Here is a 16,035-nt window from a genome sequence, read left to right as displayed (position 1 = left end):
ACTTACTTGTGGAGCATAAGGAATAACATGGAGGACACTGGGAGATGGAGAGAAGTGAGTTGGGGGAAATCGGAGGGAGAGATGAACCATGAGAGACTGTGGACTCTCAGAAATAAACTGAGCGGTCTGGAGGGGAGGGAGGTGGGGGGTTGGGTGAGGTTGGTGGTGGGTATTAAGTAGGGCACGTATTGCATGGAGCACTGGGTATGGAGTATAAAAAAATGAATCTTGGAACACTGAAAAAATAAAATAAAATTTTAAAAAGAAAAGAAAAAAAAAGAGAAGAAAAAGAGTCTATGAACATTCTACCTACCTGATCAAGGTTTGAAAGACTGTTTGGATCTTGACTGAGAGCTTGGTACTGGCCCCGGAGCCTGTCTCCTGCTGCAATTCTTCTGAACTTCTTGAGATCCACCACATACAAGGCACTGCAAAGGTGAGGAGTCTTTGGTGGCCCATGTTGTTCAGGGACTTTTACTTTCCCCCAGTGACGGTCCACAGAGATAGGATTGACTTTTAGATATCCCTGGGTCTACTGATGATGAAACCTTTCATAAATTTTCTCCCAATGTTCAACATGGTTTCCAACGGGTCTGAAGTTTGTTATAATACTATTAGGATCCACATCCTTGTAGAGTCACAAGTTTTTCCAAGACACCATGAAAGTCATGGCTCTCCAAAACAACAGATTTGAAACAGTATGCTCATTTTGTGACGTAACCAACTAGTTTATCTTTAGTGGTTAGGAGCCTCTCGCTTGAGTCCTATTAATTGGGTTTAATGCCTGGCTCAGCTATGCTAACGGTATAAGCCTGGGAGGGTCACATGAATGCTGCCCGCTGTGGTTCTCAGGTTTTCACAGCTGTTAAATGGGGATGATATCATCTCAAAATGTTGTCATAGAGATTTTATGGGTTAGTACATGTAGAATGACGGGCATGCCATTGACACTAACAGGCTGCCATTGTTGTCTGATTTCTAAGAAAACTGAGTATTGTGATCCAGTAACTTATTTAGTTACTAAAAAGTATAAATTTTCTTACCTGATATGGTATTTCCTTCTTAAGAGATGTGATGCCCAGTATCCTTTTTTCCAGAAACGATAGCCATCCATTTCAGTGCGGCTGTCACAAAATGGAGTATACCCGTAAGGTGCTCCACCCAGATCGAAATCTCGGAGTTCTTTTAGGTCATGTCTCACAATCTAAATAATTAAAATAGTTTCTTTTAGGTCATGTCTCACAATCTAAATAATTAAAATAGTTTCTCTGATGAAGATTATAAAATAATATTATGTTATTATAATAACCCCTTTTTATGTGAATCTCAAATAATCACCTGATTGTAGAAATAAAGGGAATTGTGCTTTTCTCACAGCTCTTTCAAGCAGCAAGGAGTTTACTGAGTTATTTCTTCAATATTTCTTATTTCTTCTATTGTTCTATTGTTATTTCTTCTATTGTTCTTTCAGGTGAAAGAAACTGGGGCGCTTGGGTGACTCAGTTGGTTAAGCCTCTGCCTTCCGTTCGGATCATGATCCTGGGGTCCTGAGATTGAGCCTAAAGTCGGGCTCCATGCTCAGTGGGGAGTCTGCTTCTCCCTCTGTCCCTCTCCTTGCTTGTGTGCTCTCTCTCAAATAAAATAAAATTAAAAAAAAAATGACACCAAAAATGTCTATGCTTAGTCTATATGACCGTGGTCTTATCATTAATTGGGATAGTTTGTTACATCATTTTATTTTTTAAAAAATTTTATTAATTTGACAGAGAGCATGAGTAGGGGAGGGGCAGAGGGAGAGGGATGAGCAGATTTCCTGCCAAGTGCAGAGACTGACAAAGAGCTTGATCCCAGGATCCTGAGATCATGACCTGAGCTGAGTTCAGAGCCACCCAGGGGCCCCTTGTGATGCCACTTCAATCAAGATAGTTTAAACAAAATGTACTTTGGAAATAAATTAAATATTTCACAAGTATTCTTACTTACTTGATTACTCTTAGTTTATCAAGATACAGATTAGTAATTCAAAATCATCTTATGATAAATCTCCATTATTGTAATATTGGCAAATATTAGTCTGAATGATAAAGAAAAACCTCTTGATTATCCTTAATGGCTTTAATGAAATAACAGTAGTAAGTTCCTTTTTTCTTTAAGATTTTATTTATTTTAGAGAGAGCGCATGAGTGTGAGCAGAGTGAGAGGGGGAGGGAAAGAATCCCAAGCAGACTCTGTGCTGAGCCTGATGCAGAGCTTGATCCCGTGACCCTGAGACCATGGGCTGAGCTGAAACCAAGAGCTGAGCGCTCAACCAACTACATCACCCAGGCGCATTTTTTTAACAGATTCAAGCCTGCTGGAAAACACCACTATATAGATCAATTTGGAAAATACTATAAAAATAATAAAAGTTTACAATATAAGTAAATTCTAATATAGGATTTGAACAATGTACTTTTTGTCCTAAATATAAATTGAACTAACTTGTACTCTTAATTCATATAATGTTAATATTTACATTTTACTGTTCTACTTAAAAATTCTGTATATTTTTCAAATATTTTTTCCCATTAATGATTACAAAGGCATGGAAGGGAGGGAAGGGGGAAAGTCACAATTTTTGGATATATAAATTTTGAAACCTGAGTACTATGATGGTTTTTAGTAGTCAAATTTGGGACATTTTTTTTCCTTAGAAGGAAATGAAAGTTGTCTGTAATCACAAATTTTTTTTTAGCAAGAAGAAAGAGCTCATTTTAAATAATCAGCTCATATTCATAGGAACTCAGACAACTATTTTTATTGTGACTAGGATCACTACTTTTTTAACTACCAAAATTTTAAAAAAACTACTACTTCAGGGAGAAAATTGCCATGTCCCAGATAGTAAATGGAACTTCTTGCAGACACATTTGAGTTTTCCCTGGAATTCTGACAGATTTTTTTTTTTTTTAAGACACTTCCTTTATGTGTCCCATTCATGTCATGTATTTTTATGTAGCATAGCAACAAAGATAATAATGAACAGTAGCAATATAAACTGAGTCCCAACACCCAGACAGACTTGCAAAAGAAGTTTAAGTACTAGCAAAAACTACGGTTAATCTTATCACCTGGTCAGCATCAACAAAAATGATTTTGTCCACCGCCAGAGGAAAGAGGACGTCGAGGAAAAGAATTTTGTAACCCCAAATAATCCTCTGTTTTTCAGTCTGCTGATGGAGCCAGCTGGGCCACCTGTACTGCACGAGTTCATACTGGAAGCCATACTCCTCGGCCATGTGAGGAATCACCTCCTATACACATACACACATACACACAAATCAAAGAATATGCTCAAGGAAGAGAAAATCATTTCTGTTTTAGAGAAAAAAATTAACATTCTAAAAAGCAGAGTTTACCATAAATTGTTACAAATTACTTGGTTAAATGTCTAGACTACTTCTACAACCTATACCTATTACTGAGTAATATGAAAACGCTGACCAATATAAAAATACAAGCATACATGAAACTATGTGATCTAATGACATTAAAGAATAGGTATGCCATATTGAACAGCAAGTTTATTAAGTAAGATAAATGTTCCCCTAGTTCTTACTACTAACTTTTGACTTGAGAAAGCCTGACTCTACAAGGAAAAGCGTCTGGACCTGGGAACACTGATGTGTCACACGGTGGATGGGTATGTCAACATGCTGGTTGCCCAGAGACAACAGGAAGAGGGAGGGCAAAAAAACACAAAATGAGCTGTAAATTGGTAAATTAGGTTTTCTACATGAGCCCCATGTTTGAGATTTATCACTATTTAATTCAAGAATTAAAAATCCAGGGTAGTCATTGTGGTTCTGGATGTTTGGTATTGGATTCAGAGTCTTACAGACTTAGAGCATCTTACCCTGTTCAGGGCAGTATTTCATTAACACCTTGTTGGCTAAATTTGGCTCATGAGCCCTGATCTGAGAGGGAGTGTGGTCAAGGTTGGGGGGGAGGGAAGATGGGTTAGCAAACAGAGAATTCGCTTTTTCCTCCTCAGTTCTTATTTGGAGCTTGTTGCTGGTTTTACACCTAGTTTAATTTTCTTCCTGTTTTTGTAAGAAGAGTGTAGATTTAAATTACATTTCTTACTGTGAGCACTGGTTTTATCTGTGAATTGAAATGCTGCAATTATGACTAGAACGGCTGCTGAGAATCATTGTTTTGGTTTCAAAATTTAAAAAAAAAACATGTTAGAAGAAAGTAGAAGAGCTCTCTAATCAGCAAATATGCATTAACATTTTCACTGAGCACGCACTAGGTGCCAGGTACTTTTGTAGGGCCTAGGGATACAGAAGTGAACAAAACAGACACAAATCATGGCCTTCATAAGGCTTTTGAGGGGTTAGGCAGAAAATGAATGAAACAGTTGAGTCACCTGTAGAACAAAGTAAAAAGGGGAGGGACACAGAGTGAAAATTAGAAGGGACTATAACTGCAGATTGTGTGGTCAGGAAAGGATTATTCCCTAAGTAGGTGTAAGTCAGCAAGGATTTGAAGGAAGAGAGAGAGAGAGGTTTTGAAAATTGTAAGGAAAGGATCTAGGGTACTAGTAATTTCTGCATCTGACTGGCTACACAGGTGTTTCAACTTCGTAAAAATTCATCAAAGCTGCACACTTACAATTTGTGCACATTGTACCTCACTGAAAAGTTTCAAAAAGATGAGCATTTTGAGGGAAAGGAAGGAAATTCCCCAAAGAAGGAAAATATCATTTCAGATATGCGATTACTTCTGGCCACGCGACAGAGGAAGAACATATACAGACACGGAACACATTTCCACGGGACAGGCTCATGCCTGCTGAGAGAATCTTCGGACAGAGCTATCTCAGTTTCTGCAGAATTAATCCCTGTGTGCAGTGTTTGCCTAATAGGATAACATCAAAAACTTGGTAACAAACTAGCATGACTTGTTTATATTTATGGGCTCTTTTTCAGTTGTTTATCTGCTCCTAAATGAGCACGTGAGGCATCACTCTTGGTGGTGGTGGCGGGAGAGGCTGTGACATAGGGTTAAGCACCTGGGCTCCGAGGACGGAATGCTTGGGGTCAGATCTCAGCTATGTTCCTAAGTAGCTGTTTGATCTCAGGCCTGGGCTTTAAAAGACAAATCTTGCTCAAAGAAAGGTTGGGCCCTTTGCCCAGGGTTCCTGGGAGGTAACCTCTGCCCCCGTACTGTCCTGCCTGGGGCCACACCAAAGAGTCGATGCCAGCAGTGGGACGTACAGCTGGGGCTCTGAGCCACAAGATATCAGCTGTAAGGTATGGCTGTGCTAAACCCAAACTGGCAGGATAATGGCTCTCAGTTCTTTGAGTTCTTCTAGTTAGCCTCTGAACCTGAGGGGGAGCTTGGATACCTCCTAGCTGTACAGGCTGGGAGGTTATATAATTTCTGAGTCTTGGTTTTCCGGGAATAGACCTTTATGGAGAGCAACTGCATACGAAAAGCTCTCAGCAACGTGCTGGCAACAGGCATACAAACATGGCTGGCCATGCTTATTTCTGCTTTTACCCTTGGTTTTGGATTAGAGGAGGAGAAAGCCTTTGAGCTGCTACTGAATGAGACCCGAACTTTCATGAAATCTGATGAATCTGTCACGAGAATAGGGAGACATGGGGTACACTCTGTGGCAGGGGCGTGAGGCTGAGTAAAGGGTAAGAGCGGTTGACCATCTGAACACGTCTCTGGACGCACGGCGCCATTTTGCGTACAGTACCCAAACCAGCCCCACAGCAACAGCGCGCTGCACCAAGACAGAAGAGCCTTTTTGTTCTCAGAACTATCCAGCTATTTCCTAGGGTGCAGTTTTCATATTCTCCGATACCACCGTCCCAGCCTATCTTCGTAAAATTAGGACAATCTAATTCTTTTTATTGACAATCTGTACATGTCTTTCACTGCCAAATTTTATTTAATTATATTCATTACCATGAAAAACCACTCATCTTTCTGATTTTGAATTTAGTTAAAAATAAACCATCCCCTTCTGTCCTTTTAAACACTTTTTTTTCCCTCATATACTTTAAAAAAAAATTTTTATTTCTTTTCAGTGTAACAGTATTCATTGCTTTTGCACCACACCCAGTGCTCCATGCAATCCGTGCCCTCTCTAATACCCACCACCTGGTTCCCCCAACCTCCCACCCCAGCCCCTTCAAAACCCTCAGATTGTTTTTCAGAGTCCATAGTCTCTCATGGTTCACCTCCCCTTCCAATTTCCCTCAACTCCCTTCTCCTCTCCACCTCCCCTTGTCCTCCATGCTATTTGTTATGCTCCACAAATAAGTGAAACCATATGATAATTGACTCTCCCGGCTTGACTTATTTCACTCAGCATAATCTCTTCCAGTCCCGTCCATGTTGCTACAAAAGTTGGGTATTCATCTTTTCTGATGGAGGCATAATACTCCATAGTGTATATGGACCACATCTTCCTTATCCATTCCTCTGCTGAAGGGTTCTTTCCCACAGTTTGGCAACCGTGGCCATTGCTGCTATAAACACTGGGGTACAGATGGCCCTTCTTTTCACTACATCTGTATCTTTGGGGTAAATACCCAGTAGTGCAATTGCACAGTCATAGGGAAGCTCTATTTTTAATTTCTTGAGGAATCTCCACACTGTTCTCCAAAGTGGCTGCACCAACTTGCATTCCCACCAACAGTGTAGGAGGGTTCCCCTTTCTCCACATCCCCTCCAACACATGTTGTTTCCTGTCTTGCTAATTTTGGCCATTCTAACTGGTGTAAGGTGGTATCTCAATGTGGTTTTAATTTGAATTTCCTTGATGGCTAGTGATGATGAACATTTTTTCATGTGTCTGATAGCCATTTGTATGTCTTCATTGGACAAGTGTCTGTTCATATCTTCTGCCCATTTTTAAAAATATGATTGTCTGTTTTGTGTGTGTTGAGTCTGAGGAGTTCTTTATAGATCCTGGATATCAACCTTTTGTCTGTACTGTCATTTGCAAATATTTTCTCCCATTCCGTGGGTTGCCTCTTTGCTTTTAAACACTTCTTTAAATAAAAACAGCATAGAATTTTTCTTAAGATAAAAGAATAGTGAATACCAAAGTTTTAAAATTGGTTAAAAGTAGTAATTTCAAAAGACTCATTCTGAAATTATGTGAACTTATGATATAAAGAATTTACTCTTCAAACATTGAACTATTCTATAATAAAAAGATTAATGTACTTACTTTAAATGTTGGTGAGAGATAATTTTTTAGAAACCAGAATTTCACAGGTGTTTTGGTGTTACGTAAAACAGAAAGCATCATAATTCTGTATAAAATAGGAATGTTAAACCCAGTAAGTTAATATCAATAGGAGTTCACTCTGTTTTTCCTAAGGCTTTTAATTATTACACACACACACACAGACACAAACACAATTACTTAAAGATATTAAGCTTTCACTCTGAATTATGGAGAAACAGACTGAAGTACCTTCACAAATTATGGTTCCTCATCAAGTATGTAATGTATAGGGATACATACACACACACACACACTCCACATAGAATAAATCAGTTGCTTTTTGTTTTTTCCAGTTGACTCTGAAATAGCCTTGTTTAGTTGAACTACCTTCTCATCTCTTCTCTATTACTATGTCATTAATATCAGGTGTACAAAACTGCAGGAATTGCAGTTCACCGGACAAACCATTTGTCTTGCTATGCTAGATCTCTAACCAGGGAAGATACAGATGTATCTAAATGTCCATCTTAAAATGCCAAGACATATTCAAATAGTTTTGAGGGATTCTCTGATACCCTTCTATATAAAAGGTTAAAAAACCAGCCCTTTGTAGTTAGGAATTAAGCTTTCCTCCTCTTACCCTACCTGTCTTTTTTATAAAATAAGGTATTTCCTCACCAGAAAAGGGAAATTTACTACATATACTTTCTCTCACATCATATTGTTACAACATATGTTCATTTCCTAGCCATAGAGAACACCAATATTCCAAATCAATCAAACTCATGGAATTTAACTGTATTTTAAAAATATACTGCTTGGGGCACCTGGGTGGCTCAGTCAATTAAGCATCCAACTCTTGATTTCAGTGCAGGTCATGATTTTGGGGTCATGGGATCAAGCCCCACACTGGGCTCCATGCCCAGTGTGGAGCCTGTTTGAGATTCTCTCTTTCCTTTTCCCTCTGCCCCTCCCTTGCTCATGCTCTCTAAATGAATGAATAAAATCCTAAAAAACATATATATTTATATTTATATACACACACATATATATATAGGCGCCTGGGTGACTCAGTCGGTTAAGCCGCTGCCTTCAGCTCAGGTCATGATCCCAGTCCTGGGATCAAGTCCCGCAAGGGACTCCTTGCTCGGTGGGGACTTCTCCCTCTGCATGCTCTGCCTGTGCTCCCCCTACTTGTGTGTGTGTTCTTTCTCTCTCTGACAAATAAATAAAATCTTTAAAAAAAAAAAAAATATATATATATCGTTTTCATAATTTTAGGTTTTTTATATATATATATACACATATATATATATGTATATATATATGTATATGCTGTTCTCATAATTTTAGGTAATCTCAGGGTTGTGAGATCAAGTTCCGTGCTCAGCGGGGAGTCTGCTTGAGAGTCTCTCCCTTCCCCCCCACTCCTCCCCCTACTTGCTCATGCTTGCTCACTTTCTCTCTCTCAAATTAATTAATTAATAATCTTTAAAAAGAAAGAAAAAAGCAAGGTACAGAACAAATGTTGTTATTACTTAAGTAAAAAGTTAAAAATGAAAATATATTTGCTTATCTACCTATGTCTTTGGCGAGCTATGAAAATACTGGTTTCCTGTTGGAAGGAGACTGGGTAATAAGAAAACAGGTGGATTGTTTCACTGTTCGCTCTTTTGTTCTTCTGAACTCTTGAAATTCTTTTTGAACCATGTACTATTTACAAAGCATTAGATAAAAAATATACCTACCTTAAAAAGCGTTCATATAAATGGCCAGAAGCAACTGAAAATATGTTTAGAACATCTGATTCCTTTTTGTCTTTTTCTTTATGCAACCTTCTTGTGAAACTTGAATAAGAGAGTATTGACAGCTTCTTAATATGGATTTGTAAACTTTACATACCTAAATACTAAATTTAATACGCAATAAAATTAGGAAAGCCTCTCAAAATAAGCCCCATCTCATACACAAAATGACTGGCTCTTTCATTTGGGGTATTTATAATGTATAATTTTTTTCTTCCTGGGTAAAAATTTTATTTAATTAAATTTTTATTTTTATATGCACAGATATTTAGAATGACTAAAATTTGGAAAAGAATAAACTATAATCACTAGAGATATATTTTGCCAAACAGGAATTTTTATGACAGTATTTTTCAAATCTTTTCTTATTGTAATCTCCCAAATAAGAAAAATACAGTTGATACTCCCAAGTTATGATTAAACTTAAGATAAGAAAGTGAAAGCATTATATTATACACAGTATTTATGTGTCTGGAGGAGTTACCATCCCCAACGTGGTCCTTCTCCTGTCCCAACACAGCAGTATTTGCTTCTGGTACTTTCTGTACAGCAAGTGGCTGTTCTACAGTTTGATGATCACCTGTATTCATTTTTGGCTCCACCTTCTGGTTTTAATGGAAGCCAATGGACAAATACCTTTAAAATGCCCACATTCTGCTTCATTATCCTGTCAAACATACTACTCTCCAAATGATCTCAAAATGAGAGGGTCTGAGCCCTTGTCAATCAGTAACAGTTCAATGCACATAAAGGAAGAGGAACACCATTCTTACCAAACAAGAAGTCTACTACAGAAAAAGAGGCATAAACGGCGCACAATCCCAAATGCTGGGAGCGCTTCGGATTGGCAAAATAAAATCTGCCTAGGTTGTTGGATCTATCTGGCCTCAAGTTTCTATTTCTTACCTTCAGTTAAGATTCTCACTGGTTCTCCATCATAACTCAAATGAAGCCCAGATCTCTGAGATGCACTTCAGAGTTCTCCACAATGTAGATCTATAGCAGACAGCTTTTGTGTTTCCTCACCTAACATCCTTTATGCTTCTAGTAACAATAACCTAGTATTTGGCGGGGGGGGCGGGGGGCATTCCTTCTCCACTTTCATTCTGTGAGATCTAGGTGGGATGGGCCCCCTCACTGGCTCCAGAGGTAGGCATATGGACCAAGCATACAGAGTTACAGTGACCCCCATTTGGGACAAATGGCTAACAAGTGGACCAGTGAGTCAGCCCCGGGACTTTACGGAAAGAAGCAATCTCTTCCCACTGGAGATGGCAAACTACTTCTTCTAAAACTTCATCTGAAAATGAAGGAGGCCGGAGACTAGAACGGAGACATGGAGTCAAAGTTTCTGGACCACAACACCTGAATGCTCAAAGCCAGCTCTGCTCCTGGACTCAACACACGTGAGCCAATCAGTCCTGCTTTGATTAATACAGGCCTCAACCTAATTTATAGATTCCCTATTATATTCAGTGTCCAGGGTCTCCGCTAAGCTGGGATATTTTCTGTTCCTGTGAACATACTCAATCTTTTTGACTTCACACTTTCACTCCCATCTCCAGTTCTGAGATCTTCTCCCTCCTTTGGAGCCCCGCTTAACCACACACTTCTCCAAGGCATCTTGTCAGAGGTTTCTCCTCACTAGATACAGCCTTTTGCTCCCATGGTTTGCAGAGCACCTTACTCTCAGCTGCCCCACAGCTTCGGTTTCCTAGTCTGTTTTATTAACATTTTATGTATCAATCTCATCCCACGAGAGAGGACCAATGCTTTACTTAAATGTGTGCCTGCCACATACAAGATTCCTGATGGATCTATGCTTATAGGTTAAAAAAATTCACTGGTAATTACCTTTTAATGGAATCCCACATTCCTTTTTTCTTTTCATCTTTATCAGTAAGGATATCCTCCTTAATTTTGTCTGGCTTCTTTTGTACCTAGATAACACAGTAAAGGAAAGTCTTAGAACTGTGCAGCTTTAAATATTATGCTGCGTGGTTAAAAAATGAAACACCCAGGGCACGGTGACTCCTGTGACTCTAAGACAGGCGCAGGGACAGAGCCAGGGAAGTATGACATTATGGACACAATCTGGTTTCAGTCTTCAGGTCAGCTTCCTGTTGGTAGTTCTTCTGGTGGTTACCTCCACAGTGCCAAGTAATATGCTTATACTTGTATTTACTGATTTATCAACTTCAGAGATTATCTACTAAGCATATCTGGAACCACAGGCTTTAGATATTTTTCATTCTTTGTGATGAGAGACAAGCTGCTCACTTCTATCACTCTTTCTCTCTGCCTGGAAGTTTTGGCAGTAATAACATTATCATTAGTTCTACGCAGTGTCTTTGTGGCTTCAAATAATAGTTAAATATATATTTTTTGCACCAACAACTTCACGTTTCTCTTGTATACTCTGTAAGATAAGGATACTAATAATATTTCTACCTTTACCCTCCGCCTCCTGCCTTACATTAGCTCAACTTTTACTTTAGCATTGTAAATACAGATAATATCTACATTTGCTTTGGTAAAACCTAATTATAACTTTGGCATTTTGCTATGTTTATTCTACGACTTGAATGTCAGTAGATAGTGCTTACTGTGACAATGTATATATTATTCACTCAAGAGTCTGCGAGGCCACCAGCACTGGATTACCTCTGTGTAGTGACAGTAACATGACCACTGTGCCCCTCAGGGAGGCTCCTGATATTTCAGATAGATATTGCTCTCTTGCACTCCTCCAATAGAAAAATATTTTTTCTTGGAATTTTATTGCATTTATTTTTTTCTTGTGGTGTGGTAAATTTCTTCTTTGCCATGTTAGCTAGTGTTTTCCAGTTTATTACTCATGTTCATCATGTGGAATTCCTGTCTTCTTGAAGATATTTTTCTTGGAGCTCAACAACTAACTGCCTATTTCTTTCAATGCTTGCTTTGCATTGGTTTTCAGATTAATATCACAATTTCTCAAAATACCTATCTTCCTCTTTCTTGGTCTTCACTGTCACTGTGAGGGCAAACACCTTCAATAAAGGGTATGAAAAATCATTTTTCTAAATCTTCACCCTTCAGAAGATAACTTTGTCTTTACATTTGATTAGGAATTTGGCTACAGAATCCTAGCTTCAAAGTAATTCTCAGAACAATAAAGGCTTTGTTTTACTGTCTTGGAAAAGCCATCTTGGAAACAAAAAGTCTGATGCTAGTGTTAGTGACATTCTATGGCTTTGACCTGCTTTTTTTCCTTGATAGTTATTAGGGTCTCATGGGTCCCATTTTTTTACTCATGCTAATCTGTGGACCCTTTTGACATGAATATTTTTTTCTTTCCTTATCTGTGAAATATCTTCTCTCCATTTTCTGTTCTTTCTCTGTTGAATTCCTATTCGTGGGTTGCTAGGGTTGATGGGCTGATCCTTAATGTTATCTTTTCTGCTCCCCTTGTTCTATGTTATTGTGAGAGATGGAAAGTGGGGAGATAGAAATGTGTTATTAAAATCAGCTGAAAGACGTAAGTGGTTGGGCTGCAGAAGGTCTGACTCAGGTAGGGCATGGTTACCACCCTCAAAGATTTGGTGGCTATAGTCAAAGAGTTCAATCTGTTGTGAACTACAGACCAACAACTCAAATTAGGACCAATACACAGAGTGAAAAAATTCAGTTCAAGAGAAGTTAAGCAGCTTTTCAATGGTCAAAATAGCTCAAAGATGGAATGTTCTTTCATGCTCCTAGCCTGGCAGAAATGGGATTTCTCTCATGTTTACAGGACTAGGATAAAACTTCCTGGAATACTGTTCCTACTGGGTGTGGGCTTGAGTTAGTATCTGAAGTAGCTGGTCTGGGTTTCATGGGGTTTTTCATCTGAAATGGCCAGAAGGAAATGTATTCCAGGAGAGACTGTTACTATTGAGAAAGAAAATCAAGGTCAATACAGGAGAAAGAGAATCAAAGATAAATGTAAGTAACATGTATAACTATCACAGAATAAAGAACAGAGGTGATTAGGAACAGGGTATGATGTGGGATGCAAGGTAGAATTTGGTGATATAGTAGTTTAGAACCTGGCCAATATGTAAGGTGTGATCTTAGAAACTACAACCAAGAGTATTTCCTAATTATCCTTGGAAATTAATTTATACTTTACCACATTGTAGACAGAGAATATACTCTGTACAATTTCATTCTTCTGAAAGTTACTGTAACTTTCAACCATATGTAAAGTTAATTTTTAATCAACATTTTCTGTCTATTTGAAAAACTGCTCTTTTGATGTTAGTGTGTGTTGTGTTCTAAATGTGTCTAGGTCAGAATATTTAATCTGTTCACATCTTCTCTATCTCTTGATTTTTTGGTCAGCTTGTCATATCAGGTACTGAGAGATGGGTGTTAAAAATATCCCAGGGACACCTGGGTTGCTCACTTGGTTAAGCGTCTGACTCTTGATTTCAGCTCAGGTCATAATCTCAGAGACTGAGCCCTGGATCAGGCTGCATGCTCAGTGGGGATCTGGCTTGAGATTCTCTCCCTCTGGCTCTCCCCACAACTCTTGCACATGTGCTCCCTCTCAAATAAATAAAAAGTCTTTAAAAAAATATCCCAGCATGATAGAAAATTTCTCTTTGAAATTCTATTTCTGCCTCATATATGTAAAATGACTTTATCTTTAGTAATGTTATTTGTCTTGTGTAATATCTCTGGTATTATTTAGCTATGCAAATTTTCTTTAGCTTAGTACTGGCCTAGAATACTACTGCCAACCTTGAGTTTTATTTTCATCTTCACACTAAAGTTGTATTCTTATGTATTAGGTGTTCTTTCTGGAAACAACATATAGCTGTAATTAAAAAGACAAAAACCCATTAGGACAATCTTTGTCTTTTAATTAGAACATTTAGTCCATTTATATTTAATGTAATTGAGTGAAATTCTAACTTATTATTTTGTGCTTCCTTTATATCCCATATATTCTGCTTTCTTTTTTCTTATTCCATTTACATTAATTTATTTTATTCCATTTTTCCTCTTCATTATGGCATTAATACTTTGTTTCTATGCTTTTAGCAGTTATCTTAAAAGTTAAATTTATATTTGTCTTTAAGTCTAAGAGTAATCATTACCCTTGCTCTGGTCAGTATAAGATTTCATACATAATTGAAAACAATAGTGTTTATCTTACAGCTTAAATGTTATTGTTATATTTTTTAATGTCATTTATTTTAAAATCCTCCCAAGATCTTACAATTGTTTTATATATTCACTGTTCATAGAATTAGCCACACATTTACCATTTTCTTCTCTCTTCATTCTTTTAAAACTCAAATGTTTCCTCTGAGATAATCTTTGTTTTTCTGTCTGAAGTACTTCTCCTTTAGTGTAAGTGTGCTTAGTGACAAATTCAGTTTTTTTCATTTGTTTGAAAATATTTTATGTTTCCTCTTGAAAGATATCTTTTCAGGGTAAATTATTCAAGGCTGGCATTCCTTTTTTCGTTCAGTGTTTTTAAATATCATTCCAGAACTTTCTGGCTTTCATTTTTTTTTTTTTTTCCTGGCTTTCATTCTTACTGAGAAATCAACGATCAGACTATCTATAGCTCTTTGAAGGTAATGTTTCCTTTTCCTTCTGATTACTCTAAAGATTTCTCTTTCCTTTGGTTTTCTGCAGTTTTATCAGAATATAGGTGTGAATTTTCTTTTAATTATCTTGCTCATTAATCACTGGACTTCTTGAATATGTAAACTGGTATCTTTCATCAATTCATGAAAACTCTCGGTCATTATTCCTTCAAATATTAAACGTACCTCTTTTTTAATGTGAGTATAGTTGACACACAATGTCACATTTACCTCATCCTCTTCCATCTTTGCCTGGAACTCCATTTAAAATTATATTAATTATTCAATACTCACAAAGCACTTTACAAACTGAACTATCTTATCGTTGTAACAGACATGTAAGGTAGGTTCCATTATTAACAGCAATTTATAGATGAGGAAAATGAGACAGAAAGGAGCTAAGCAATCTGTCCCAGGTCATGCAGCTAGAAAGTGATGGAGCCAGGTTAAGTGCAAATACCAAATCTTTAATTTCTCACTCTACTTTCTATGCCTTTTATGGTCTCTGCTGCATTATCCTTTTTTAAATGTCCCTGTTGCATTAGGAATACTATCTTCCAATTCATTAATTCTCTCTTTAGACATGTAAAAGTCATCCAATGAATTTTTAATTTGGGTTACTGTATCACTCAGTTTCAAAAGTTCTACTTTAAAAAAATCAGATATGCACTTTTTATAGTTTTCTGTTCCCTGCAATTGTTTTCAAGCTTGTCTTTTATTTCTTTAAATATCGTACACACAGTTGTTTCAGAGTCAATAATTCTAATACAGAGAGTGTGTATGTGTCTGCTTTCTGTTGTTTCTGCTGGTTTTCTCTGTTTTTGGATAGAATCTTATTCCAGATATACAGATGTTTCTGCCAAACGCCTGCACAACCTCTTCAATCTGGAACTAGTCTAGTGCAAATTCAAGGTTCAGGGGTTTCCTGGATACTTGCACAAAACAAATTTGGGTTAAAAGACTGGGAATAATTTACTAGGGTTCATCTTTACCCTGAAGCTATAGCCAGCTTATTGCCGAGAGGGTCTTCTAACAGACTACCCACTTTATATGGTTGTAGGGTTTTACTTTCTGTCCCAATCACCCTGCAAATTAAATCAAAAGTTCAGGTGTACCAGGATGGACAAATGTTCTCAGGACAAGAGAGGCTTCTGTGCTTGCTTACTTCACTAGGCTCTTATTTTCCTTTTAATTTTGGTTTTGTATTTCCTTGTTATCCTTATTATTTTGTTACTGCTTTTGTCATTTTTGTCATTGCTTTTAAGATGTTTCAAAAACATCACTTACCATCACTTTTTCATTTCAGGGCTAACTTTTCAACCTGTATTCCTGATCTCATCTCTAGGGCCTAATTTGTAACACTACCTGG

The 16,035-nt window shown here is 37.6% G+C and overlaps 1 protein-coding gene across 2 annotated transcripts in view; it reads right to left on the bottom strand.

The window, feature by feature from the left end:
* UGGT2 (UDP-glucose glycoprotein glucosyltransferase 2) overlaps nucleotides 1–16,035 on the bottom strand; it is a 192,698-nt gene that overhangs the window by 19,468 nt on the left and 157,195 nt on the right. The window contains exons 31-36 of one of the 2 annotated variants that reach the window (XM_059144382.1): nucleotides 10,897–10,982; nucleotides 8,986–9,084; nucleotides 7,238–7,322; nucleotides 3,111–3,293; nucleotides 1,044–1,204; nucleotides 314–428 (exon numbers count right to left, since the gene is read on the bottom strand). In XM_059144382.1, the coding sequence (XP_059000365.1) occupies nucleotides 314–428; nucleotides 1,044–1,204; nucleotides 3,111–3,293; nucleotides 7,238–7,322; nucleotides 8,986–9,084; nucleotides 10,897–10,982 (729 nt within the window). Of the gene's footprint in view, nucleotides 1–313; nucleotides 429–1,043; nucleotides 1,205–3,110; nucleotides 3,294–7,237; nucleotides 7,323–8,985; nucleotides 9,147–10,896; nucleotides 10,983–16,035 lie in introns of those variants that run through there. The other variant, XM_059144383.1, reaches the window with a different exon arrangement.

The sequence above is a fragment of the Mustela lutreola genome, chromosome 13 (genome assembly GCF_030435805.1).
Source record: "Mustela lutreola isolate mMusLut2 chromosome 13, mMusLut2.pri, whole genome shotgun sequence".
Lineage (NCBI taxonomy): Eukaryota > Metazoa > Chordata > Mammalia > Carnivora > Mustelidae > Mustela > Mustela lutreola.
This window is presented reverse-complemented; position numbering and strand designations above follow the sequence as displayed.